The sequence below is a fragment of the Amphiura filiformis genome, chromosome 18 (genome assembly GCF_039555335.1).
Source record: "Amphiura filiformis chromosome 18, Afil_fr2py, whole genome shotgun sequence".
NCBI classification, from domain to species: Eukaryota; Metazoa; Echinodermata; class Ophiuroidea; order Amphilepidida; family Amphiuridae; genus Amphiura; species Amphiura filiformis.
This window is the reverse complement of record NC_092645.1, coordinates 10799438-10825435: the sequence shown is the minus strand read 5'-3', so window position 1 is coordinate 10825435 and position 25998 is coordinate 10799438. Positions and strand designations below refer to the sequence as shown.

At 35.7% G+C, this 25998-nt stretch overlaps 2 protein-coding genes across 2 annotated transcripts in view; both read left to right on the top strand.

The window, feature by feature from the left end:
* The window catches only part of LOC140139365 (keratocan-like), a 136045-nt gene extending 120995 nt beyond the window's left edge, over positions 1 to 15050 (top strand). The window contains exons 3-10 of the mRNA XM_072161138.1: positions 1575 to 1700; positions 4417 to 4794; positions 6401 to 6521; positions 8663 to 8734; positions 11667 to 11738; positions 12954 to 13028; positions 13385 to 13456; positions 14938 to 15050. Coding sequence (XP_072017239.1) covers positions 1637 to 1700; positions 4417 to 4794; positions 6401 to 6521; positions 8663 to 8734; positions 11667 to 11738; positions 12954 to 13028; positions 13385 to 13456; positions 14938 to 15013 — 930 coding nt within the window. The 5' untranslated portion in view covers positions 1575 to 1636 and the 3' untranslated portion in view covers positions 15014 to 15050. The remainder of the gene's footprint in view (positions 1 to 1574; positions 1701 to 4416; positions 4795 to 6400; positions 6522 to 8662; positions 8735 to 11666; positions 11739 to 12953; positions 13029 to 13384; positions 13457 to 14937) is intronic.
* A 209-nt stretch (positions 15051 to 15259) lies between these two features.
* LOC140139839 (G-protein coupled receptor GRL101-like) lies at positions 15260 to 25398 on the top strand. The gene is made up of 6 exons (XM_072161586.1): positions 15260 to 15325; positions 17315 to 17386; positions 18103 to 18174; positions 18711 to 18782; positions 19943 to 20026; positions 20457 to 25398. Coding segments are annotated over exons 1-6 (1458 nt in total). The 5' UTR covers positions 15260 to 15323; the 3' UTR covers positions 21613 to 25398.
* The last annotated feature ends 600 nt before the right edge of the window (positions 25399 to 25998 follow it).

The window sequence follows — 25998 nt, the reverse complement described above, 5'->3', positions numbered from 1 at the left end:
CTTTTATAGTGTTAAACGTTTTATTTTGTTCACATAACCACGATAACATATCACTACCAGCAAAACAAGACCTAAATGCAAAAGTTTGTTATTCATTTCACTATATTGATGACATGAGATACAGCGTTCAGAACCGCTTTCACAAAACAACGTCTTCTTCTCTAATCATGCTAATGACCACCTTCCTTTATATGTAACCACCAAGAGTCAAGAAGTTCTAAAACTGATTTATTTTCAGTGGACAATATTTTATTTTTCAATATGTTTCTTTTGTTCAGTAAGTTCAACAATGAAAAATAAGAGAAACATAAAAAGTAATAAAGAAAAAATCTTAAAACAAAGGTGTGCGTGTGTTCAACTTTCGTTGTGCGATATTTTGATGGTTAGCCACTCTTGACACCCCTGTCATCTTGCGCTCATAAGTTCAGTTTGTTTTAAGACACGGAATTGAAACTTGACAAACAGTTACAAGAAGGGTCAATAAATAACATCTGCAAAAATGACATTGTTTTGTTGCACCATCACAAAATGCGGTTCCTTTTCAACATGCAACTTTTTTATGGGACACCTTGTATTTCTAAATACTTAAAAGTATTTTAGGATTTTATTTCAATTTCAATTTTAATATCAATGTTTTGTTTAACTTGATGGAATTTCTCATCGCGCGTTTTATTGCTGTTACACAGGGTACGTTTAACTCACTTTTAAAAAGCAATTAATAAGTTGTGTCTTCCATTTCAATTCCAGATAAAAGTTATAAACCAATAACAGGATTGATGATCGATTTTTATCTCCAAACTTGAGCTCTGCCGCCCACTTGATTAAAAAAGATTACCGATAATCCAAAAATGGCAATTTGTCTTATTTTTGCCCATTAGATTCCACTTTACCTCCCAAGGGAAATGTATTGGGGCCTCTACTGATTGCCCCACGACAAAGGAAAGTCATTTGGTCATTATTTCGAGATTTTCTGCAATTCATTCAGTCTACAGAATGAACCTGAATCCCTTTCGAAAAATGAAAGTAATGACTCCAACTGGAAAGATTTTTACGCTGGCTTATTTTAATTCTAGTTTTTAATTTGATCCAAACATTTATGTAACTGAACATTATGTATGCTTTTCAAGGTTCTATCTATCTTTTAGCAATCATTCTGATAAGATTTTATCGTATTTTTACTTTCAAATTTCAATGACAAGAAACGATCGTTCAGTCACCTAACCCATTATGAAAATGACAATTGATCAGGAAATGGGCTATTCCATTTAAAACCCATATTCCCTCTGTGGAAGATTTTGGAAATATCTTCCACAGGGGGAGAATGAATTTCAGTTGGAATGAATGCACATGCAGCTCCATTTGAATTTCATACATTCTCTGAGAACCATTCAACCGGAATCTTCCACTGAGGGAGGGTGCGTTTCAAATAGAGCTACCTATGCGTTCATTCCATTTGACATTCATACTCCCCCTGTGGAAGATATTTCCAAAATCTTCCACAGGGGTAGTGTTGATTTTAATGGAACAGCCCAATGTTGGTTTTACCTGATACCATTTTCTTTTTACTTTGACAGATTCACATTACGGGGTGTGTTAAGATAGCTTACACGTGTGGGCGATAAGATGCTTTAATAACATGGATTTGAAATTCATCTCTAGCATAGTAGTCGTATTACTTTACGTACTATGGGAAGCTAACGGTAAGTAAACCATTATTGAGCTACAGGCTGTTTTTAAGAGTTTTAAGTATCAGGACGTGTCAGAACATTTTAATGACATCGCAGTATAAGCAGCGGCGTAGTCAAGAGACAGATGCCCCTGTGAGGTGTAAATTATCGTTTATACACACATCACTTTTATTCTGAAATCGACTAATTTAATGACATACACACAATTTTAAAACTAAATCTTTTGCACATCAGAATTCAGTGGGGTTTGAAAAGTAAAGTGGCAGTTGAAACTCTGGTGATAACACTTTTACAGTTCATGATGGGAAGTACTTAAACCCTCTGAGATTTCCCCGTCCATCATTGCATACTTCTCAGACTGTCTTTGTCTTGTGAATAAGCGTAGAAAAAGTCTTAGATAACCGCGTTTCTGAAATGAATTTGTCGTTCATGGATCTTTGGTCAATTGATCGCGAGGGATTGTTACATAAAAGCTTAGTGCAATAGACTCGTTAGAAGCAAACTGCCACAAGGGTTCTCCCTTAAGACATGGCATGTTTCATGACTGATAAGGATAACTGATACCATGTTTGATTTTCTGTGCTACTGCTTCTTGTTGTTCTAGTTTTAAAATGTACTTCAAATTCACTTCAATACTACAATCTTGTTTTGCGGAAACGCCTATTACATATCGAGTTTGTTTATTTATTTATGTTACTATTTATTTAACTAAAGTCTGCACAAGAAGTAACGAAGCTGTTATAAATACGCCTATAGCTACAGAACTAATAATTGTTTTCAAAATATTTTAACATAAAGAGAAGGATAATTTATTTACGCGCATTTTGATACCCTATTTGTCCAGTTTTGTTCAATATTAACAATACAGCAGTGTTTTGAAACAAAGATACCCGAATTTAAAAGTTGCAGCTATTTGTATTGATTTGAAATAAAGCGCGAAGTAAATGACGTGCTTTACGCGCTACAGTGCTGGCATAATAACCATTGATCGCTGTAAACTGCAACTTTTAAATTCGGGTATTTTTCTTTAAAAGCACTACTGCGTTGTTAATGTTGGACGACAATTGACAAATGGGGTATCAAAATTAGCGTAAATAAATCATCCTTCTCTCTATGTTAAAATATTGTGAAAACAATTATTAGTTCAGAAGCTATAGGCGTATTTATAACAGCTGCGTTACTTTTTGTGCAGACTTTATATTACGCCATATATCCAGGATCTGTGATTACGCACATCCTACCCACCACCATACATAGTTACATATATTTATATAAAATATATAAAATTAAAATGGATAATATATTGAACAGTAAAGACTAAGCACTAATGGTAATACCGAATACATTTGGCTATGAGGAATCCACCCTAAGGGCTTCATTATACAAAGAAGATTACATATAGAAGACACGCTTTGTTAAAAGGCGCCGTAGAATTTAAGAAAACGTCTTCGATACACGTTTCTGAAATAGACAGCTTAAACTTGCCATTCACGGATCTTTGGCCAATATTGGTCGCGAGGGATTTTAACAAAATACTCTTTTCGATTACATAAAAGCTTCATGTAATAAACTCGTTGGAAGCCAACCGCCAGAGGAGTTCCCATTAAGACATGCCATGTTTTATACATGAGGATAACTGATATTATGCTTTAATAACGCTCTGTGTAAATGTGATTTCAGTGATTTGCTCATCCGGTAGACTATGCCATAGTCGATTTTTGATAAATTATTAATCATGATGAACGCATTAAGTTGAACTCGAAATTATACTGATGTTTATTATATCAAAATACTAGTAAATGGTTATAACAAGTTTATTTAATTAGTGGCAGTAAAAGTAAAGTATACGTAGGCCTATATTATTGAGTGCAACTTATCTTAATCATGTTGATGGCATAAGAATACTGAACAATTTTAATTTGTTCTAAGCTAACATTTTATGAAAAAGAAAAACTAATCTATTTTTTAGGAAATGTTACAACATGGCTTTAAGCAGACACAATAATCCAAACAACAAATGTAGGTACAAAAATGTAATGCTACCCGAATTATACACAAATTTGCCATTTAAATTAACAGTTTAAAACATAAACAAAAAGACAACTCAATTACCAATTACTGCGCTGTACGTCTACTTTTCTGTACGCCTCCTTCAGCCTCTGCGAATTATTTTTGACTGGTTATAGGAGATCTATTACTAGTATCAGATAGCCTATGTTAAGAGTAGTCAGTAGGGCTGCTGGAGACAAAGCTTAATTTTGATTGGTTTCTCAGGTGATTATAATTATTATGTATTTAACAAATTAGTGGCGCTGTAAGACAAGCTAGGTTTATTATTATTTTATAACAAGGTTTCATAGTTCTAGTCCAATAAAACAGTACTCACTGTGGACATTTCGAAGTCTAGCAGACTCCTTTTTCAACACTGATGATGTTATAGGGATCTTCTTTTTGCCGGAGAAGATGCTGGTTGCTAAGCAACGTGGTTGCCAGATGTATTTTTCTTGAAAGGATCGTCAAACACGTGACTGAGATTATATTGCCCCTCGTCTCTGTTCATGGTAATCCCTAGCTTTCTGATTGAAAAGGGAGTCTGCTAGACTTCGAAACGTCCACAGTGAGTACTGTTTTATTGGACTAGAACTATGAAACCTTGTAATAATAACATTCCTGACGAACATGTTCAGTTAGGTTTATTGTTTTGTTTTTTTCCTTCACATCCCTCTAGGTTTCTGCAACAATCCTGTGCTTCTTATGAACGAACAGATTTCAAACCAAACCTATACATGTTCACAAGCTAATATGACACTAACCAACCCCTTAAGCTGCTGCTGGATGATCCCTCCCATATCCGGACTTAAACTAAGAGTCATACGCCTTGCACCTACAGACTCATTAATTATTAATGAGATTGGAGTCAATAATGACGTAACCCCAATCTGGCATGGGAACCATACGTGTTCAATAGCCGGTGTAGAGAAGTGCCCGTTTAAAGTTACCAATATATTATTCTCCAATGTAATGGCATATAGGCTTATTGAGATAGGAATGGATAACATGATGACACTAACTCGGATTATACATCTAGATATGTTTTCTAACCTAGGTAAGTAGGTCAATTCTTTAGATGATAAACGAGGTTATTGGGTAACGTCAATATTGATTGTTGGTGATTTGTGTTTGTTTATTAGAGAAGTTTGATAATTCACTTTCTTGAAAACGATTTTTCAGGTGTACTCGAAAAGGTCAATTTTAAAAAAACGGGTTCTCCTATTTTGAAACGGATATATTAAGGTATGAAAAGCTTAGTGTTGTGATTTTTGTTGGGGTGCTATAAAGAAAGATGAAATTACAATCTGTTGAGGATTTCTTGCTTTTAGTCAAATAAATGGAAATAACCTGTAGTCACCTTGTGATAAGTGAGATATCGAAATGCGAAGAAGAATTGTACTAATCTATAGAATACTCCAATCTTTTCATTAATGCTCTGCATGCTAGCCATGCGCTTCAACGGAAAAAGTTCAAGTTTTGAAATATTTTCTCAAAAAATATCAAGAGCTATCTTAAGAATTACTTAACCAATACTAGGCTTGTTTGTACTCATTTTAATGCAATTTTCATGTTGATTCCAAATATGGTCAGGAAAATTTACATTTCTGAAATTTTTGAATTTTTAAGAAATTTTTGAAACATGTCGTCTGCAGTCGACACCCGCGTGAAGAGAGTTAAGTGGGGATGTCTGTAAGCCACTGGCTCTTATTTAATTTATATGTAAATTATACTTTTTTGCGTAGTTTATAATAATACTAACACTTAAGTATAAAGAAGATGGTGACCAGGAATATCAGATTATCCGCTTATGCAACTGGAGATATACAAGAATTTGTGACTTTTTTACCGACTGGCTTTATAGTGTTTCTTCCTTTTGAGTTTATCCGGCCAACTAGGGATTTGCTATCAAATGACACAAGTATAAGCAGGCTATTCTAAGCTTAGTGGCCGGAGGCTATTGTTAAACGTTCTATGCATAACGAAGCCCAGTCAACTTGAACTTAATACCGATAAGATTACTGGCTATATAAGATTGAAGATCGTGTTGTCCTGAAAGAAATAAAATACAAACCAAGTCATGAGTTTCCAGCTTTAATAATTTACTTAACACGGCTTTGGAGTACCACTAAGGGGATAATTATATATCCAAACAATGCAGTAGTTCTGCTTCGTTCTGAGTAAGAGATCAATGATGTTTATTGTATCCATTCTGTTTCTTAAGTCCAATACCCTTTAGCCTTTTTCAAAACCTCGCCTCATGCATGAATAAATGAATATCGGATGTTGCCCAACGGATTTTCCCGGTATACTGTGCGTGTTTTTGCTATATAGTGTCACTAATGCAAGGTAATCAACAGGCTATATAGGTAATATTTACACTGTGTTTCAGAGAAGAACGGCAGTCCCTTGCTAAAAGTGACGCGAGCGCCCTGTTCACTTTAATGGCACCGATCTGCGCCAACCAACGATTTGACGCACAATTATCGGTCTGTTGTTATGATTGTCAGACGATTGATTCCGCCAATCAGAACCCTACTTCCGTGTTTACGCTCTGCGCGCTCTCAAAATGTAAACAAGTGCCGTTCTTATCTGGCAAAAACTGTAGTAAACAAATAGCAGCTGCTATAAAATATTAATTGTGCAAATGTTTCTCTTACCAGCTGATTCACCGTGTCCTCACAATTGCAACTGCCTACAGAGTGTTAGGTTAAAACTTTTCGTATCATGCAGTCATTGGACGCTAAGAACTATAACACAACTACCTTACACAACTATGGATCTGTAAGTTATCATTTATAATAAGTGTTAATGGTACAGTTGTTTTATTTAATATGTTACACACATATTACATATTTGCAGATTTAACAGAATTATTAAATGATATTTCATAAATACAGGGGATCGATTAAGCTCCAATGGCCGATTCTAAGATCGAAACAATTTGGACGCAGCGCCTAATTGTTGACTTTTGTAGATAAGCAACATCTTATAGACACTAAATCTGAATTACCATATAAAATAATATATTAAATGGGTAATTTTATTCTGCCTATTTTAATACCTCGTTCAGCAAAATGCGACTTTATTCACACAAGTTAAACCCAGGGCCGTATTTACCATTGGGCCAGATGGGCCCGGGCCCAGGGCCGCCAAAGTTTTGGGGCCCCAAAAATTGCCCCGCGGGTCTTCCATTTTAGCCGAAAAACACATGTTTGGGGCCACATTATGGTACAAAATGACAAATTTTGCGCGCTTCGCGCGCACTGGCCTGTTATATAGCAAAATTCAGCTTATATTTGGGCTAAAATACTCTTTAATTGAATTTTTTGCGCGCTTTGCGGGCAAATGTCCTAGTAAAATATATGCTTGTCTCTCCTAAATCGTAATGCTCCAGCCGGCACCGTCGATCTTATATCTATACCAAAACTTGAGTGCACATGACTTCCTCGCGGTGCGTTTGGGGGCCTCCAAAAAGGTAAATCCGGCCCTGGTTAAACCAATTTCATTGGAAAAGGAGAGCATCACACAACTGACAGATATGGGATATGTCCTCCTTCAGCGTCTTTCTTACATGTACCGGCTTTTGTAACGGCTCATAGAAAGCATGACAGATCAACACTAGATCGCTGTGCTCATATTAGCGTGGTTGAGGAATATATCAGCTATCACATACTTTTTGAATTTTGACAATTGACCGGTCCGTTTTGTAAATAGAAGAATTTTACGAAACCACCTCATTTCCAGTCCGTTCCACGGAGTCAAATATCTATTAATGACCAGATGACAATAAACGCCTCATGCGCTGATGATGCCCAGTGATTAGCACTCCGAATACAAATCATCGATTGATACTTGAATCCGCTGAAAGGTTTGAAAATGAGGGAGTTTCGTAAAATTCTTATATTTCAAGAACGATGTGGTCAATTGTGATACGATCTGGTCTATGGGGCCAAAGGCGGCAAATTTGAAACTGAGATAAAGGTAAAATCATGGAGTTAAAAAACAATAAAATACATAAGAAAATAGACATCAAAAAGCTTCATAACTGTTGAACCAAGTATGCTAGACTGTTGGTGTTTTCAGAAAAGGTAGCCTATTGTATGTATAATGTAATAATTACAGGATCTCAATTTTTAAAAATGCCTCCTTTGGCCCCCATGGTCACAATTTGGTCACAATTTATTGTCAAAATTCAAAAAGTATGTGATAGCTGATTTATTCTTCAACCACGCCGTTATTTATTTATGTGTAGTTGTGGCGTTAAAATACCCAAACAATTATGTTTTCGACGATACAGTTCTTCAGGGACACCCTGTAGTACTATGAGTACAGAGGAAGATAACAGCGATAGAATGGCGTCTCCTAATTTGCATCAGTATTGTGACACGATCAAGGGAAATGAGTGGGGATGTCGTAATATTGATTTTGAGATATAGGCAAAGAAAGAGTTAAAAAATTGATAAATTGGCGCGATTTCGCAAAGAAATGTCGAATCAACATGGGGTTTTCAGTTTCTGTAACCTCTCAATGTCTTCTTTATTCACATGTAAAACTCATTTTTGGACCAAGGTCGACTCTTGTGACTCATTCCCGTAAAGTAGTACATCTTCTGTATAATAATACAAATATATTCGCGCGTTAAAAACGAAATCTTTTCTTAGTGTGCTTTACAGAGTACTGCTTGTAATGTTTTAAATCTTTTCTGATTCTTCTTCTCTCTCTCCTCTCTTTGTTTTCCCCTCTTTCTGGCTCGCTGCTCTATGTATCCTTTTGTTCTTCCTGTTCATGCATAAATGTATGTTCCTGATCCTACTTATATTAATATCTTATTATAGCAGGAACTTGTCAATATTGATAAGCCAATAATTAATGATGCTGTTTGTGCTAACCGATAATATCTGTATTTTTCATTTCTATTGAAGGGAAATGAAGAATAGCGAAGCGAGATCAATACCAGAAAACGCCTTCAGCAGGATGTATTATCTGACCTACATGTACGTGCTTTTATTTTCCTTATATGCATATATCGAGAGATAGTTATTACAAAAAGAACCCAACAGCAGTAGCTGCCAGGTTTTTTTAGATACGTACAATAATTATGAACTCCTCAAAAAAGTTTGGAAAGTTTTTCAAACATCTATATGTGACGTGTCATGTCAAAAGCAGACACTTTTGGGCAGGATCGTAAATGGAGAAATAGCCAAAAATATAATAGCGGGGTAATTGTTTCACAATTTGGGTTTGTTACGAATTTGTGATATTATTAATGTTTAAAATATTGTCTGATAGTTTCAGACTGGAATATAACTGGCATCTGGTATTTTTGAGACATTTTTCAAGATAATTCCTACTCTTAACATTGTCAATAATATTTTTAAAGGCCGATATCTCAATTTCCAATTTTATAATACCATAACTTACGAATTCACTATCTTCGCTTAGGAATGTCCGATTTCATTGGGGAAAACGGCGTTGTGGAGCAAAATATCTCTATATTTAAGATATGTAAAAAACTCAAAATTGATAACATGCCCAAAAGTGTCTGTTTTGACATGACACGTCACATATATCAATTTATTTGTGACATGTTCATATCGTGTTGCATATCAATTGACAGCTACTATATTCCTCTTTACAATGACACCATATTTGAAACAATCATCTTGTTCACGCCTGAGTACACGTCTTGTGAATGTAGTAAAGTCTCAAACAGAATGTGCCAAATTGACCTGTGCAGCAAGCTACAATCCCATATCTTCACAATCTGTGAACTAGAAGCCAGATGACAACGCTCACCCTACAGAACCAGGGTAGTCAACGACTACCCAGAGAATATGTGAGTATAGCGAATGGAATGGCCTGCTATCAGCCGAGACCTCAACGCGTTTGAACACTTGTAGGACCAGCTTGATTGTGCTCTGTGCGTGTCAGAGTAGCCAATGTAACCACATTGGAAGACCTGCGACGAATCCTGGTTGAAAAATGGAATGGTATCCCACAGCAACGTGTGACCAGGCTGGTGTGCAGCATTAGAGGAAATGCCTGGCTGTTGTAGCTGCGTATGTTGATTCCACCCGCTATTGAGGTTAGTGTAATTGTTATTTGAGCACAGAATAATGGTCGATTTGGCACATTCTGTTTGAGACCACACTACATTCACAAGACGTGTACTCAGCCGTGAAAGAGGTGATTCTTTCAAATGTGGTGTCATTGAAAGGGGGAATAAAGTAGCTATCCATTGATATGCCACATGATTAGAATATGTCACAAATAATCTAAGATATAGATGCCTGAAAAAACTTTCCACACTTTTAGTATGTTGCAATTGTCGAATATCTAGAGGGCAGCTATTTCAGAAAGGGCCATCTTACGTTTAGTCCTTCGATATGAAATTCAATATCAACATTGCTTTTGGATGCGATTAGTGGCTGAGCATGAGGTGATGTTTCATATTTGAGACGATGATCACATGGTCAGTACTCAGTAGTAAATAGGATTGGATATATATTGTCACGTTTCTTCAGATTTTATATAAACAAAGCTATTTTGATTGACATAACCTGATTGCACTAGCTATACTAACCTCATAACCTATATCCCAGGTCTAACCATAACACTTCAACAGGTACTTAAGCATAAGTGGCATGAGCAAATAAAAGGTCCATGAAGAGACATTTCTTTTGAATTTTGTTAACATATCATATTAACGCATGTTCTATTCAGGCACATTTTTGGAACACTAGCTACGAGGCAATGGTATCCCGACCGGGGAACAGAACGCAGTAGGCCAAATTGCCTCCCCTGGCTCGAAATACAGGGTGTCCCAGAAACAAATTACCGGGTGAATGAATTTGAACAAAGTTTTTCTGTCCAAAAAATTAAAAAAACAGTGCGTAGCGCATTTCACTGTGCATCATATATGTTCACTTTATTTGATTCGGTTAACTGGTTGCGATGAAATAAGGGATTACATAATACGCGCACCAATGGAATTCATTCCAAGTTTGATCAACAAAGCTTTCTTTCATGCTCGTCCACCCGTTCCTTAAAATTGTATTCATGAAATGTATGGACTTGGAGTGATAATGTATCTGACATAATATTGATAATAAGTTGACATATCAAGATAATTTATCTCGCCACGTCGTCTAGTCGGAAACAGTGTTGTGTATAAATATGTTCTATTTTAACGTTCCAAAGAACATTTGAGCCAACAGTGACAACGATCAAGTTCTTACAGCTTTAAGTGTGATTTCTGATATCCTGTAACATTATGTTATGTTTTAAAAGATTTATATTTTGCATTACCATTTCGTGCATATATTCCAAAAACATGAGAGAGAAAACTATATTTTTTAGCTAGCTGGAATTCTTTATGCAAGTACCGATCATCATCTTACATGCGAGCTTGCAGTATTTTTAAATTTGAACAAAACCTAAAATGTTTTGCAAAAATGATATCACAAAAAAAAAAATTAAGCCCATTGACATGTTAACTACTAGTGCGCATTGTGTTAGGTGATATTTCTTTCAAACTTAGAATGTTGACGCATGCATTATGTAATCGCTCATATCTTTGCAATCAGCCGCTTCCAGTAAAATTAGCATTATATAAGATGTAGAATAAGATAGTCCACACGCTTTTTGTTAAATGTTTAGATTCTGATGCGTATTTCTCGACATATGTACCCCAGGGTACGGAATTCGGAAGGCTTAACATTTTTATAGCTCAAGTGCAGCATAGAAATTGGAATTAAATATTATATACATGAGAAATTTCCCTTCTATTCAAAATGAATGCATATTGGAAACTAGTACTTATCTTCAATGTCGTTTTTAGTACTGCATATAGAGCTATATAGTACTCGCTACGTGTTCAGTATCCTTAACATTTTTTACGCTATTTGTATGAAATCTTTATTTCAGAAATTTAGGCAAGAATAACGTTTCGCAAATAGACCCAGGAGCGTTTCAGAATCTGACATTCGTGGAAAAGATGTAAGTTTACTTTCCTCTAGTAATAGCTTGTCACCCGGGATGTACATTTTCTATAGTTTGAATTTTATCATTTCGAATGAAAAGGATTTTTAACACATTAAAAATTTTGCTTTTGTTGCTAGAGCGTTCACCGCGGATTCATGTAGTAAATGTTACACTGACTAGTGTAGCTTTTTATTCCACCCTTTGATTCCGCATCTTTTTGTATTCAAGGAGTCACCAAGGCTACAAATGTTGAGCTATTTAGACAAATGAGGTATCAAAATTTGCTTTGCAATGTTAATTTTCAAATTTGATGCACAGATTTTGAGTTATCATGGTTATTTTCTCGTAATAATCCCTCAAGGCCTTTTACGCATATGGAACATTAATTATCCAAATGAACATGCTTTTATTTCATAACATGATGTTGGCTGTTGTTCTTGTCTAGTTATAAAGTGCAAAGTTATTAATACAGTGCGCAAAAGAATAAAGGTACCAGTTATGTTCTGCCCGTATATCCTAAACAAAGTAGCACAGGCTCAGTGCTGGACTCTGATACCAACCTAGTCTCTTTACTACAGTGCTAATATTAAGCACTGTACATCAGTCTTTAAGTGCTAATATTGAGCTCATAAGTGCATAGTACTTTAGTACAGTGATAGCGCCCTCTGTTTGTCAAAGTTCACTTTTGTACGTATTTTCAAGGTCATTACATTGAGGTTACTCAAGGATTTAACATTAAGTTTAATTAAGATAATTATGTTTATAGACAGCCCGTCACCCTTAAGGTTACTTATTGCTTTCAATCCCTTATATTGGAGTCACACTTGGAGTGTTTAGGCCCATCAACAAAAGCATCAAGGCCGCATGGCCAGCAGGTCCAAGGCCGGTGACTCAACACTCCAAGTGTGACCCAAATATAAGGGCAAAAAAGCAAGAGTAACCTTAAGGGTGACATGCTATCTCTACTGGGTGACGGGTTGTCGATAACGAAAATGGTATTCTGTTTCTGACAGCCCGTCAGAGAGAGCCCGTCACCAATTTCATACTTTTAACTTTTTTACTATTTACTCCATAATTTGCTGGCTTATAGAGACACTTGAATAGCTTTGTCATGTAGTAAGACATGCAGTAAGAATAATTATTCTCTGCATTGGTACGGGATTGGATAATGATTTCTTATATTTTGAAGAAAAGATTTTATTTGCAGTTGTGCTATTTTGTTATATGCAGACAGCTTCATAAGAATTCACTCTCCTATTTTGGACCAGAACATTGTCAAGGATTTCCAAGATCTCTGTCTAGTTTGTAAGTATATTGGACAATCTTCTTAACTTATCAGGTTAATTATACCGTAAACCTCGTCTACAAGCATATAGAGTGGTTTTGATGAAAGCTAAATTAACCCAGACGCCATCAGTCGAAACGATTATAATATTATGGAGTATGAGCAAATTAATTACCGATACAAGCATATACAAACAAGCGCTATTGTAAGATCAATCTATTGTATTGGCATATTTATGGTTGTCTCGTATTAATTTAGCTTTAATCAAAAACACACTATTTGCTTGTAGACGAGGTTTTACGGTATGCAAATTAAATATTTTTACACTTGCCGTATTTGGTATTTTTAATTTCGCATTTTTTTATTTTAAATTCAGGAGACTGGATGGAAATAGAATATTTAAACTACAACCCGGAGTTTTTACGTCTTGTCGTCGCCTCGTTAACCTGTGAGTCATCATAAAAAATAACAAGTAAATCTCTAATAAATAACATCCCCGGGGACATTTTTCATTTCTATCGAAACAACAAGTGAAAATGCTTTTTCCGTAAATAAATAACATCCCGGGCACATTTTTCATTTCGATCGAAACAACAAATAAAAATGCATTTTCCGTAAATAAATAACATGCCGGGAATATTTCACTTTTATCGATAAATCGACACACAAGTATTGGTTGCTTTTTCTTTTCTTTTTTCATTTGAAAAAAAAAATCCCAAAACACCAAAAACAGAAAGTAAGACAAATATTCAAGAAATCGTTATCATGGTTATCTACGACTGGCGGGAAATAAATGAAAATCAATCTTCAATGTTGATGTATATTATGAATCATTCAGTTATTCCAGTATTTTATTCATAATTCACATATAAATCTTCAATATCCTGTAACAATCGTATTATGCATTAAAATCTGTCCCATTGAGTGCTGTTAAGTCTCAAGTAGACGATCAAGTATACAAACTAATAACATCTCTGTAAACACAAAATATATTTTTTAAAGTTGTGAAACGTTCAAAAACGTTATAAATAAAACGATTAGAAAACGTTCTATTATATCAAAAAAAGTGATATTTATTATAATACCAGTTAGACTATCTTTTGAAAGAGAGTGTTCAAAACCAGAACATCATTTTAATAACAACACTATTTACATATGAATTGTACACATGCTAATTACCTATTGTCACATCCTGCTTTATTTTATCCATGACAGAAGTCGTTACTCTGAGTTTCGTATTTACGCAATCGTTAAACGACTATTCTAATCCGATGGGTTGCAAAATTTGGCATTCCATGGTGTTGCAAACCAAAATATTCCAGAATTGGTTCTCAGAGATAGTCAGCGAGTGCACAACTCAACCTGTTACACTAGCATATGTATTAACATTTATGCAGGTTATTACATTTTCAAAAAGATTCAGGAATGCTTCGGTTTGTAACACCATGCAATCCATGGGATTGGAATCGCAGCCAAAATATGGTATCTTACAGCCGCTGATAATTGCGTAAGCATGAAAAACGTATTATATGTGATGCGATCAAGCAAAATCAGTCGAAACTCGGAAATATTAAATTTTCAGTTTCTTATAGGAGAGTAAAAGGCGTTTACAAAGCTGTATTTTACAAAAAAAACAATTGAAATTGAACAACCAGTTCCAAAGATATGAGAAATTAAAAGAGTTTCCAAAACAAGAAGAAACAAACGGAAACGTTGCATTTGTTTGGCTATATCTCAAAATCAATATTTCCGAGTTCCGACTGATTTTGTTTGATCGCATCACATATACGAGTGGATGGTCATACTTACTGACAGATCAAAATGATTAAGGATTTTGAATCTTTAAAACAAAATTTAAAACTTGTTATCTGCTGTCGACACCCGCGTGGGGAGAGTTATTAATATAATATCACTTCGTTCCTTATCCAGTAAACTCAGCAGAAACAATCTCACCAGGCTTGTAAATGGCACATTTGATGGTTCTGATAAACTACTATCTATGTAAGTACTTCATCATTTCAAAAAGGTAATCATAAAATATTCATTTTGTGATTCTAAATGTTAAATCCTACCGCTTTCTACAACATTGCTCTCTAAAAGAGTGAAATTTTCACTCCCTGTCAAGAGTGAACTGATTTTCACTCTTATCGAGTAAAATTGGCTCCTATTCGGGTGACAAGAGAGTAATATAATTCACTCTAAAAAGATTGATTAGTTTTCACTCAATTAAGAGTGAATTATCCAGTAAACTCAGCAGAAACAATCTCACCAGGCTTGTAAATGGCACATTTGATGGTTCTGATAAACTACTATCTATGTAAGTACTTCAAAAAAAAAAAAAGGTAATCATAAAATATTCATTTTGTGATTCTAAATGTTAAATCCTACCGCTTTCTACAACATTGCTCTCTAAAAGAGTGAAATTTTCACTCCCTGTCAAGAGTGAACTGATTTTCACTCTTATCGAGTAAAATTGGCTCCTATTCGGGTGACAAGAGAGTAATATAATTCACTCTAAAAAGATTGATTAGTTTTCACTCAATTAAGAGTGAATTACCACTTTTTCATTTCATTTCCACTCTTTTGAGAGTTGGTTTCAGTCTTTTTAAGAGTGAGAAAGCACTCTTTTGAGAGTGAAATATTTTCACTCTTTACAAAGAGTGATTTTCACTCTTCAAGGACTGGTCCCTAGAGTCACTCTTTGTGAGTGTGAAAATTCACTCTAAAAGAGTGAATTTTCACTGTCAATAATCGACGATTGCTCACGAGTTGAATCACCAGAAATCTAAATGCAAAATCGTAATAAAACAGTTAATACGCGTCATACCCTACTTGCAAAGGAATAAATGTATCGTCATATCTTAAGGGAAATATGTAATCAAAACAAGTCGACGGCTTGAATTGGGTCAAGCCGAGCATAAATCAATTTTCAACAACAGCTTATAGGCACATGTCATATTTAATTATAGTCCAATCCATCATATGAATAATTCATAATATCGTAAAGGAAAACGCGTTTGAGCACTTTTAATTTTGGAGAGATCTTATATGGGGCACGCAGGATCACTCAAGTATACTTTTATGTACTTTTACTTTTAAGGATACTGTTTAAAATTTGTCATTTGCCAAAAGCGCATAGAAGGGATTATGGGCTGAAAAATAGTCTAATGTTTTATTCCCCAAAAATTGGATAATATTTACATTGCATCCACTCCTCAGTCGGCAAATTGTATTATGAGTTACAGTGTAAAATGTATGTGAAGGTCGTATTCATAGGTACCTCAATTTGGTGCAACAAGTTTCTCATTTAACAGCGTTTAAACCAATCAATAACCCTATTGCTGAAGAGGATAATAATCTTCTACCAATTTCTATAGATTCTTTAAGTAGCTCTAGTCTTTGTTTCCTTTGGCTAAATCCTGTTCAAGTGGTGGGTTACAACGCATTGTAGTTTTTTAGTTAAATGGCTTAAACTTGAAAATAAGTTCTCACTCGCCTTAATCAGAAGTGTAGTTATCTCACTAATCTCATATCAATTTGTAAGCGCTCTTTAGCAAAGTCATAGTTCATTGAATTTACAAACGTATGACAAAACATGCGAAAATAGTAACTTTTTGCACAAGATTTGCAATTTAAAGATAATTGGCCACTGCTTATTTTAGTGATGCTAGTATATGGACAATATAAGACGTGCTTTTTCATTTAATAACATAAAATTTGAAAAATATTGTTAGAACACTTGAGGTTTTGACTTTTAAAACCTACATTTTGATCAAAAAATGTGCTTGGATAGGTAGTGTTCAACAGATTTTCCACATTAGCCTTCATATAACATTGCATTGCGTTATCTGTTGACCTTGTGACGAAAAGTGTTTTTAGGGGGAAGTGTTAGCTTTCGTTTGATATAAAGAAAATTCTGATTAGATAAAGGGAGCACTTGAGGTTTCGACAAAAACCAATCAAAGAGGCCCATTTTTCAGCTAGAAGCTCCGCAGCTCTTACACTGCTATGCACTCAACCGTGTATTGTAATAAAACACTGTGCGGAGACAATTCACTGCTTGCTTGTGAGCTCTTGGACGAAAATGTGTGCTCAGGTGTATCGAGGTGGAAACAGTGCGCATGATGGTTTATAAGAGAATCGTTTTTGTATAGAAACCTTTCCAATTATGGTCCATGAAAACATAATTTTTGCATTAAAATAATCTAGATTACGTAGTTACTACTAGCAGAACATAATATATAATCTCATAGATTCAAACAAAATCTTTGAAATTGACACAAATCATTAACTTGAATCTATATAGGACAATGGAAGACAATCAAATTGCCTACATTGAGCCAGGAGCATTAGATGGGCTGATCAATCTTCAATATCTGTAAGTATCATAGAATTGGGAATTCCATACACCCAAATGACTTGAGGGTAGACGAGGTATTGTTGGTCGAAGCAACCTAAAAATCAATTTTCATTATCTAGATCAATATATTATTGAAAATTAACACCTTGATGTTTTGCAAAAGTTCATTCTACAAATCGTATACTCTGCAAACTTGCTTAATTTATTGTTGTTAATTAGTTATGTACGTTTTACAAAAGTGTTGTTGTTTCAGCCCTCTTCACAACGTAACTCAAGAACCGCAGAACCTATAAAAGTATATCTGTGATATTTTAATTCTTCTACACGCTCGCTATGAATTGAGCAATGCAATTTTTGCCAAAGCTCACTACCATTCGTAAGATGCTACCAAATCACAACAGTTTAAAATAATTAATAACTTTAAGCTAATAGGGATACAAAATGTTCAGGTCGTGGGGAAAGGGCAGGGGTGGTGAAACTCGCAATAGGTATCCATGATTGTAATAACCAGAATTTACCTTTTCGGTAAATCTCATAATTCTTTGCGGTTAGACCTAAGAATTTTGCCAGACGCTCACATTATGACGTCATGCATAGCGACATTGTACTTATTTTGCGTCCACCTGGATAGGAAAGACCTACATATATAGCTATACATTCGGTGCACAATTATTATAATAGTACAAGGAAATGTTATCTGCTTTTGTGTTGATTTTTATCTCTTTGTATTACAGTGACTTATCGAAGAACAATCTGTCTACCATCGGAAAATACACATTCCTAAAGCTTGCAGAACTACAAGTATTGTAAGTCCAAAATAGGCTTCAGTTTAGTGGTTAGTCTTTATTCAAGTTACATGTTTTCACGGCCTTTTAAAGAAATTTAGTCAGGTTACAAAGATAAAATGGTAAAGTAGTGTCAACGAGGGCACGGTGGCTCAGTGGTTACGGCCTTGGACTCATAATCTGAGAGCTTGCACGACGTGCGTGGGTTCGATTCCCCGTCCCACCACCGTGTTGCGCCCTTGGGCAAGGCGCTTTGCCTCGCTTGCCTCACCCCACCCAGGTGCAATGGGAAGCTGTTAGGGGTAGTCACAGTCGTTGTACTGATGGACCCTGCGCCACTTGTAGGCTGCAAACGTGGTCCCGACATATTCTAATGACGGCGGAATAAATGTAAAGCGCTTAGAGGCTGTTTACGGCATAAAGCGCTATATAAATGTCTACATTTATTTATTTATTTTATTTTATTATCTAATTTTGATTCGAATGGCAATAGAACTATTATTTTTACTTACGTAAATGTCACTGTTTCTTAATAGTAATTTTATCATTCGTTCCAGAATGTTAGAGTTTAACCCTTGGATTTCAATAGAGCCGTTTGCGTTTGATGGACTTCGAAGTATACAAATTATGTAAGTGCACCTGTGACCAGGAATGTTGTGTGTGTGAAAACCGGCCTTCAAAAAGATTTCGTAAACAGTTAAAAATGCTTTTTTAGTGTTATTGAGACAACGTCATAAAAATGATTTAAATATATATTAAAATTCTTATTGTATGTTTGTTTTCTTTGTTTCGTAATCCATCATGTAACAATCGTAACGAGATTGATCGGATATCGGATCAAAGTGTCACCCCCTTAATCCTTTGCATACGTGATATTGGGCTGTTCCAATTAAAATCCACACACCCGCTGGAAGACATGACCTTAATCTCCTATACAGGGAGTGAGGAATTCAAATGGGTTTACCGCAATGTTTGACTCCAGTTGAAATATGCACACCCTGTGTGGGAGATCAAGATCATGTCTGCCATGGGGGGGGGGGTATGGATTTCATCTGGAATAGCCCATGAAGCACGGTCTCGTTGAGTTTCATATGTTACATGGTCACGTGAAATTTTAAGGAAAAAAAAAAAAAAAACATTCTTTCCATTTAATGAAGAATAAAACAAAGTACGTGATATTCTAGATCATTATTTTATTAATAGTAAAGCAAAACTGATTTAGAAATCATAATTAATACCTTTCACCACGTAGGGTCAAAAAGGTCAAAGGTCGTCCTCATTGGGATTTCTTTAATTGAAAATGTATTTTAACGTTTGACAGTCCCTTTATAGTCTGGTGCAATCCGTTCATACTTGACACATTGACTCCTATTTCCAAAAGTATAACAATTATATGTTTTTTACCTTTTTTTTTTTTTTTTTTTTTTGCGTTTTAAAAATATTTTGGCATATTAAAATGTCTGTTTTGTTGAAGCGGATCGATTAAAATGGGCTACGAGAGTTGTAATCCTTACACTCTATGAAAGTCATGACCTTAATCTGCTACAAGGGGTTTGTGTGTTTTCAAATGAGTTAGAGTGGATGACTCCATTTGACATTTTTTCACCTGTACAAAAATAATAAGCATACATACTGTATATCTGTATAGCTGTTGTTCTCAATCTTTTATTGTCAAGATTTGTTCCGAAGTGGCCTATTTATCTATGAAAGTCAAAAAGTCCTCTGATGTTTCCCAATGCTTCAGATCTAAGCATTGCGCTAATAACAATTCCTTTGTTCATTTCTCCAGATTTTTAAATCGTCAAGAGCAATATTGGAAAGGATCAAAGATGGCCCTCAATAGCTTTCATGATCTTAATAATCTTCAGATTCTGTAAGTACATCTGCAAAAATGAATGATAAAAATTAATAATAAAATAATATTGTTTTTAACTGTCGTTGGATGATGATCCCAAAATGTTAAGAGTTAATTGAAAGGCTTTGATATTAAAGAGTTGTCGTTGTGACCAGATGATCTTGATTTATTCTTATATCATCGTAATTTTTGTTACATAATTGAGTATTGAGTATAATATGCGTCCAAATGGGCAACATTTCATATGCTTACAACCATGATAACAGTTTACAGATATTCAAAGATGGTCTTAACTTTTCTGATACTGCGATTCAAATTTTTTTTCCAAAATTGGGATGAAAACTTTAGAAAATAACCTAGCTATATGTAAACCTAACTATAGCTATGAGAATACACACCATTGACAATTATTTCAATTATTTTTAACTTTTTACAATAATCTCAACAGAAATACAGACGATCACCGGATTTGTTGCCTTTTACCAAACCCAGAAACAACATGCAATCGTGAAACCATTCCGCCGTTGTTCGACAACTGTGATAAGCACTTAATGCCAACTTATGCCGAGAGAACCTTACTGTGGATATTTAGTATATGTGCACTTTGTGGAAATACTTACGTGATTGTGCTACGATGTAGGGAGAAAAATGTCAGGAATCAAACGCAATCAATTTTGATTTTAAATTTGGCGGTTTCTGATCTTCTTATGGGATTTTATATGATGATTATAGCAATTGCTGATTTGCATTATGGGAAAGAATTTGTGTTATATGCAAAAGAATGGACGAGTAGTGGTTTCTGCAAATTGGCAGGGTTAATATCTTTCTTATCAAGTGAGGCTTCTGTGCTTTTTGTTGTGTTAATCAGTTTAGATCGTGTACTTTGCGTTGGATTACCTCACGGAAAGAAGCGAATGACATCACAGACAGCCCGTCATGCAAGTACTTTTGTATGGATTGTCGTGGTATCACTTGGTATTATTGCAATTATACTACAAGAAACAACCACCACATATGGCCTTGCTAATGTATGCGTTGGACTGCCGCTAGTCAGCAATAAAGTGTATAGAACAGTTTATCAAAGTGAGAAATCGGGATTAGTTGGAACTGCCGGTGAGAAGGTCAATTTGACAACATATGAGATAGTAGAGTCTGGTGACACATGGCAGTTTTCAATTGCGATAAACCTGGGGTTAAACTGTGTCGCTTTCTTCTTTGTTCTTGGATGCTATGTTGCCATAGGGATCATAGTTGCGACAAAACTGCCGAGTAAAAATTTCCAAAGGAAGAAAGATCGAAATCAAGAGTTAAAGCTTGCTGCACGAATGGCTGTTATTGTATTGACTGATTTCTTCTGTTGGATGCCGGTCATTATATTAGGAATATTAGTACAAAGTGAGGCTATAGATGATACTAAAATAAGGCACAATTATGGATGGATCGTCGCTTTGGTCTTGCCATTAAATGCAGCACTGAATCCATACCTATATACATTTGCTACGGAGATGCGTAATCGCAAGAGACAGAGTACAAAAGATATAGTGATGGAACCTAATAACGTAGGCAATGCGAAAGGAAATACCCTAATAACAAGTCGCCTTTAAAATGCTTGTTGAGTGAAAATGATATGCAGCCAACTTTAATACCTATATCAATGTTCAAATGTATTTAAATTGCAAGATGGTGATACCGAAACTGGTATGTTGTTTTTTGCAGGCTATATAAAAGTGTTATAAATGAACCGCTTGATTTGACATAAAGTAACAAATGTTTATAACAGCGGAAAACAACACTAATAACAAAAAATACCACATTATACACGCAGCAAATGAGCAAAAGTTTTATTCAGGGTGTCCACGACTCAAGACAAAAAATAGTAAAGATGGGCCTATAACGCACCTTGTATCCCGACATGGTAAAGCAGTTTTTAGGCCTATGCAAGAAGCCTTCAAAGAAATGGCGGAGAAAATCATGGAAAACGGCAGTGGTACATTTCAAAACACGAGTTGTATGCGCGACTAACTTATGCGTGCAGATGACACCCTTATGCACGTAAGTTTTATATTGGACCACTTTGTGCCTGCAACATACTTTGAATATATGAGACGAGCTTTTGCACAACCCGGGTTGCCTCGTTTACTATCGTGTGTTACCATTCATTCTCGCATGCCATCCCATTTCCGACATATAAAGAAACTTACCTCGTTTATGTTAAAATGTGTCCATAATCATACTTGAGATTATTCGTGGGTATATTGAGCCACATGGGAACAATTCGGTTTCATATCAGGAAACGCGACAGCAGATAACATCTTAACTTTCAGGAAAATCATTCACAAATGGTGAAGGAACATAACGGAAGAGGAATTTGTGGCTCCTTTTTGTTAACTACTCCAAAGCGTTCGATTCAGTCTTTCATGATGCCATATGGACAGTGCTCAAGAAGTTTGGTATACCGCTACATCTTATTTGTTTTGGTTAAGAGCGTGTATGATGAAACAATTAACCGTTGTAGTACGAGTGCAAAATCAGAGAACGGAATCGTTCCGATTTGAGAAATGTATTGGTGGAGCACACGCGGTGTAGTACGGGTGTAAAATCAGAGAACTGACAATGAACTGAACCGATTTGAAAAAGGAATACGACAAGGAAGTCTGATTTCTCATCTCTTCTACAACGCATTTGGTGAACAAATTTACAGAAAGGACCTTTTATTGAATTAGAATTATCAAGCTGACTGATATCGTTGTGATCATGGAATATTGCCGTATAGAAGCAAAGTATAACCCTTTCACCACTAAAAGATCAGTAACATCAGCCTTTATTGACAGAATACAACAATACTAAAGCTTAATTGCTATACTCATATGCATGCTCGGCGAATCGCTTGAAGTACTTCAAGTGTTAAATTCACCCTTTACACGGATCCGCCATCTTGCTGCCAAAACGAGGTCCTCTCTGCAAACGCATGCGCATAAAGTACATTTTTGTTTCTCGTGCTTTTCTATAAGTGTGCGCGGCAATTAAAGCACGTGTTTGACAGGCGTGCGTACGCATACGCAATTTGTGGATAGAATTTCGTTTTGAGATGACCATGCGATCGGCGAATAGGGGCGGCTTGTAGTAAACTTTTATTCGGCACTCTGTCGTTTTCATAACTTCATCATATTTCTTCATTTGATCATGACCTGTATCAATTTCATTTTGGACAAAAGGCGTGGTGTGTGTGGGAGTGTAGAGGGGGTGAGTGGGGGTGTGTACGTTGTCCTCTCTATCTTTCCTTGGACGTTACATACAATTCGATCCGATATACAAAGGAGCTTGAGAATAAAAAAAAATGTAACATTTAAGCGGGTAGGACATGTAGTTACCAATATGCTCACTAGGTCTAAGGTTGATTTGCATGTTGCACAGGGGTTAAGTTAAAATGGCCGCAAGAATTGTTTTTAGAGCCGAAAGACTGCATCCATCAGCACCGCTACTCAAACATCTTCATTGGCTGCCAATTGAACAGCGAATCAAGTTCAAAATCTTGCTTATCACCTTCAAAGGAGTCCACGGCCTCATTCCACCTTACCTCGCTGAATTTCTTCAGAGATATTCATGCGGTAGGCCAAACTTGCGTTCCAGTGATGACAGTCTCCTTTTACGCAATCCACGAACCTACAGAAACGACGGTGACAAGGCCTTCTACGCTGCAGCCCCCCGACTATGGAACTCCATACCTGCTTCCCTTCGTCATTCCGCCTCTGTCCTTGCTTTTGTAGAAATAGAAACAAATCGTTTGTCAAGCTGCAAGAGATTCTTGAAATAAATAGTTTGCACTATCTGTGATGTGAAGCTCAGAGGGTATAGACGATAAAACTGTTCGTTGAATCATACCTTTTCAACTTTGCTGTATAACATATTAAACCAGACATCGTAGATAATACAAATTATTTTTTTCTGAAATGTCCCGACTTTTGACCCATGTACAACAACCAAATCGACCTTATGTACCATTTAACGTTTTCACTATATGTCGTACGCGCGTTACATCCTGGGGACCCATGAAAACAGAAGACTAATTTGAAATGTTTGAAAGTATAAATTCGGTCGATTCACAATACGATGCGCCTCCGACGGATGCTGGGGAGAGGCCAAAATACGCAGTACATCATGGCCAAATGTCTACATCCAAAGCCCGTGTAATACAAACAGAAACTATGTTTACGATTCTAGTAGATCCATTGTCTTATTTTATATCACCTGGAATCGTTTGTGGAGTTGTTTTCAAGATTAATATCATAATGCTCGCGTGCAAATCCAATGGTGATTAGAACGGCGATGTTGATTGACTCTGGATGTTAAATATTGGGCAGGCAAGTGCTAGAATACAGTTTGATGGGCAACATATTTAAAATCAGCGTACCCGATTTTTCGAAAATATGCTAAATATGCTGGTTGCCCGATTTTATGCAAACTTGCAGAACGCATCGCCACTTTTCTTGAGAATGAAGCAGCATATGAGATATTCAGGAGTGTGTGTGAGGGAGAGAGAACGCGGATTCACCTTTTATCCAAATTTACACGATTCTCAACATTAATACACTGTTTGATTAAGTTAACAATATCTGAATATTTAAAGTAGATTATAATTGGTAATGACAGTACACATGAACAATATAATCACACTAATAAAAGTTTACTACCTATCCGGCAGTTTTCTTCTTGTTGATTATAAAGTTTGCGCTCTATGTTCTGACGACTGATGCATATCCTTAGTCACTCGTATAAAATCCTTGCATATAGTTTGATCAGCTCGTAATCGACGGGCCTTGTGACATAGCGGATTAATATCAATATGTTTTATTTCGAGAATTGTCTTGTGATATCTCACAAGAAGTATCATAAATTATTAATTAAAATCCTATAATTTTGTCTGCTTTCTTTAACACGCAAAATGTAGACCAGACAGGTCAACTATATCACTTTTAATGTGGGTCTACTTTTCGGCGTAATGGTAAAAGCCTAACATTTCCCGCCGATTACGAGCTGATCAAACTCGAGCAAACAGTTTTTTTTTTTGCACTGATCCGCACAGATATGTCACTTTCTCCAGAGAACAGGTTTTTTTCCTGCAGGACCTGCACTGATCCACTTTATTGACAGATGTGTTGTTGTTGGGTTTTTTTACAGAAGAATATTAATCCCTTGGGAAGGAGGAGCACCTTCTTGTTCTCAAATTAAATCTCATTCGTTTTAATAGCACATTATTGGCTATGCAAATTGGTTCAAATGTATCTGTTTTCAAACACAAGGACGACCAACACATACAGAGCCTACAATCTCTCTTCATATCAAATAAATGCCAAGAGCAAACTAAACTGCTTTCATCTTTTATACTCACAAAACCCACAATCTATTAATAGATATTGGATTCTTACGGGATTGTTAACATAAGTCAATTGATTAATTAACGTTATTTATTAATTAAGTATAGTTGAGCTTTCTTACTCGGTATACTTGAAGAACTTGATATCTAAAACCGTTGGGCAAAATTTTATAAAATTGACCAAACTCACCGTACGCCACTATGTGTTGCGACCGACGAATTGTTCACCACTGGGTGAGTCCATGCTTTTTTTGGGCGAATGCCCTTTCATAATTATTTGGGGTAATTTTAATCATTTTTTACTCTTTTATGCATCATGTTGGTAAATGTAATTATCGTATGTATTTTTATTTTCTTGTAGCTAGTATGTGTATTATGGTAATAATTTTATGCTTCTATGTGTATTTTAATTATGTTTGTGTTGTATCCTGGACAGCAAGGGAGAACAGTGCTGGTTACTGATTGCTTGTCCCAGGTTAAAGAATAAATAAATAAATATAATGCAAATACATGAAGCTTAATATTATATGGGTGCAGTTTAATATTTGGACTTTTTAGGAGTAAGGATTAAAGGGATCCCTCCCTAAGTCTAACCTAGATAGTTAGACCAGGTCTA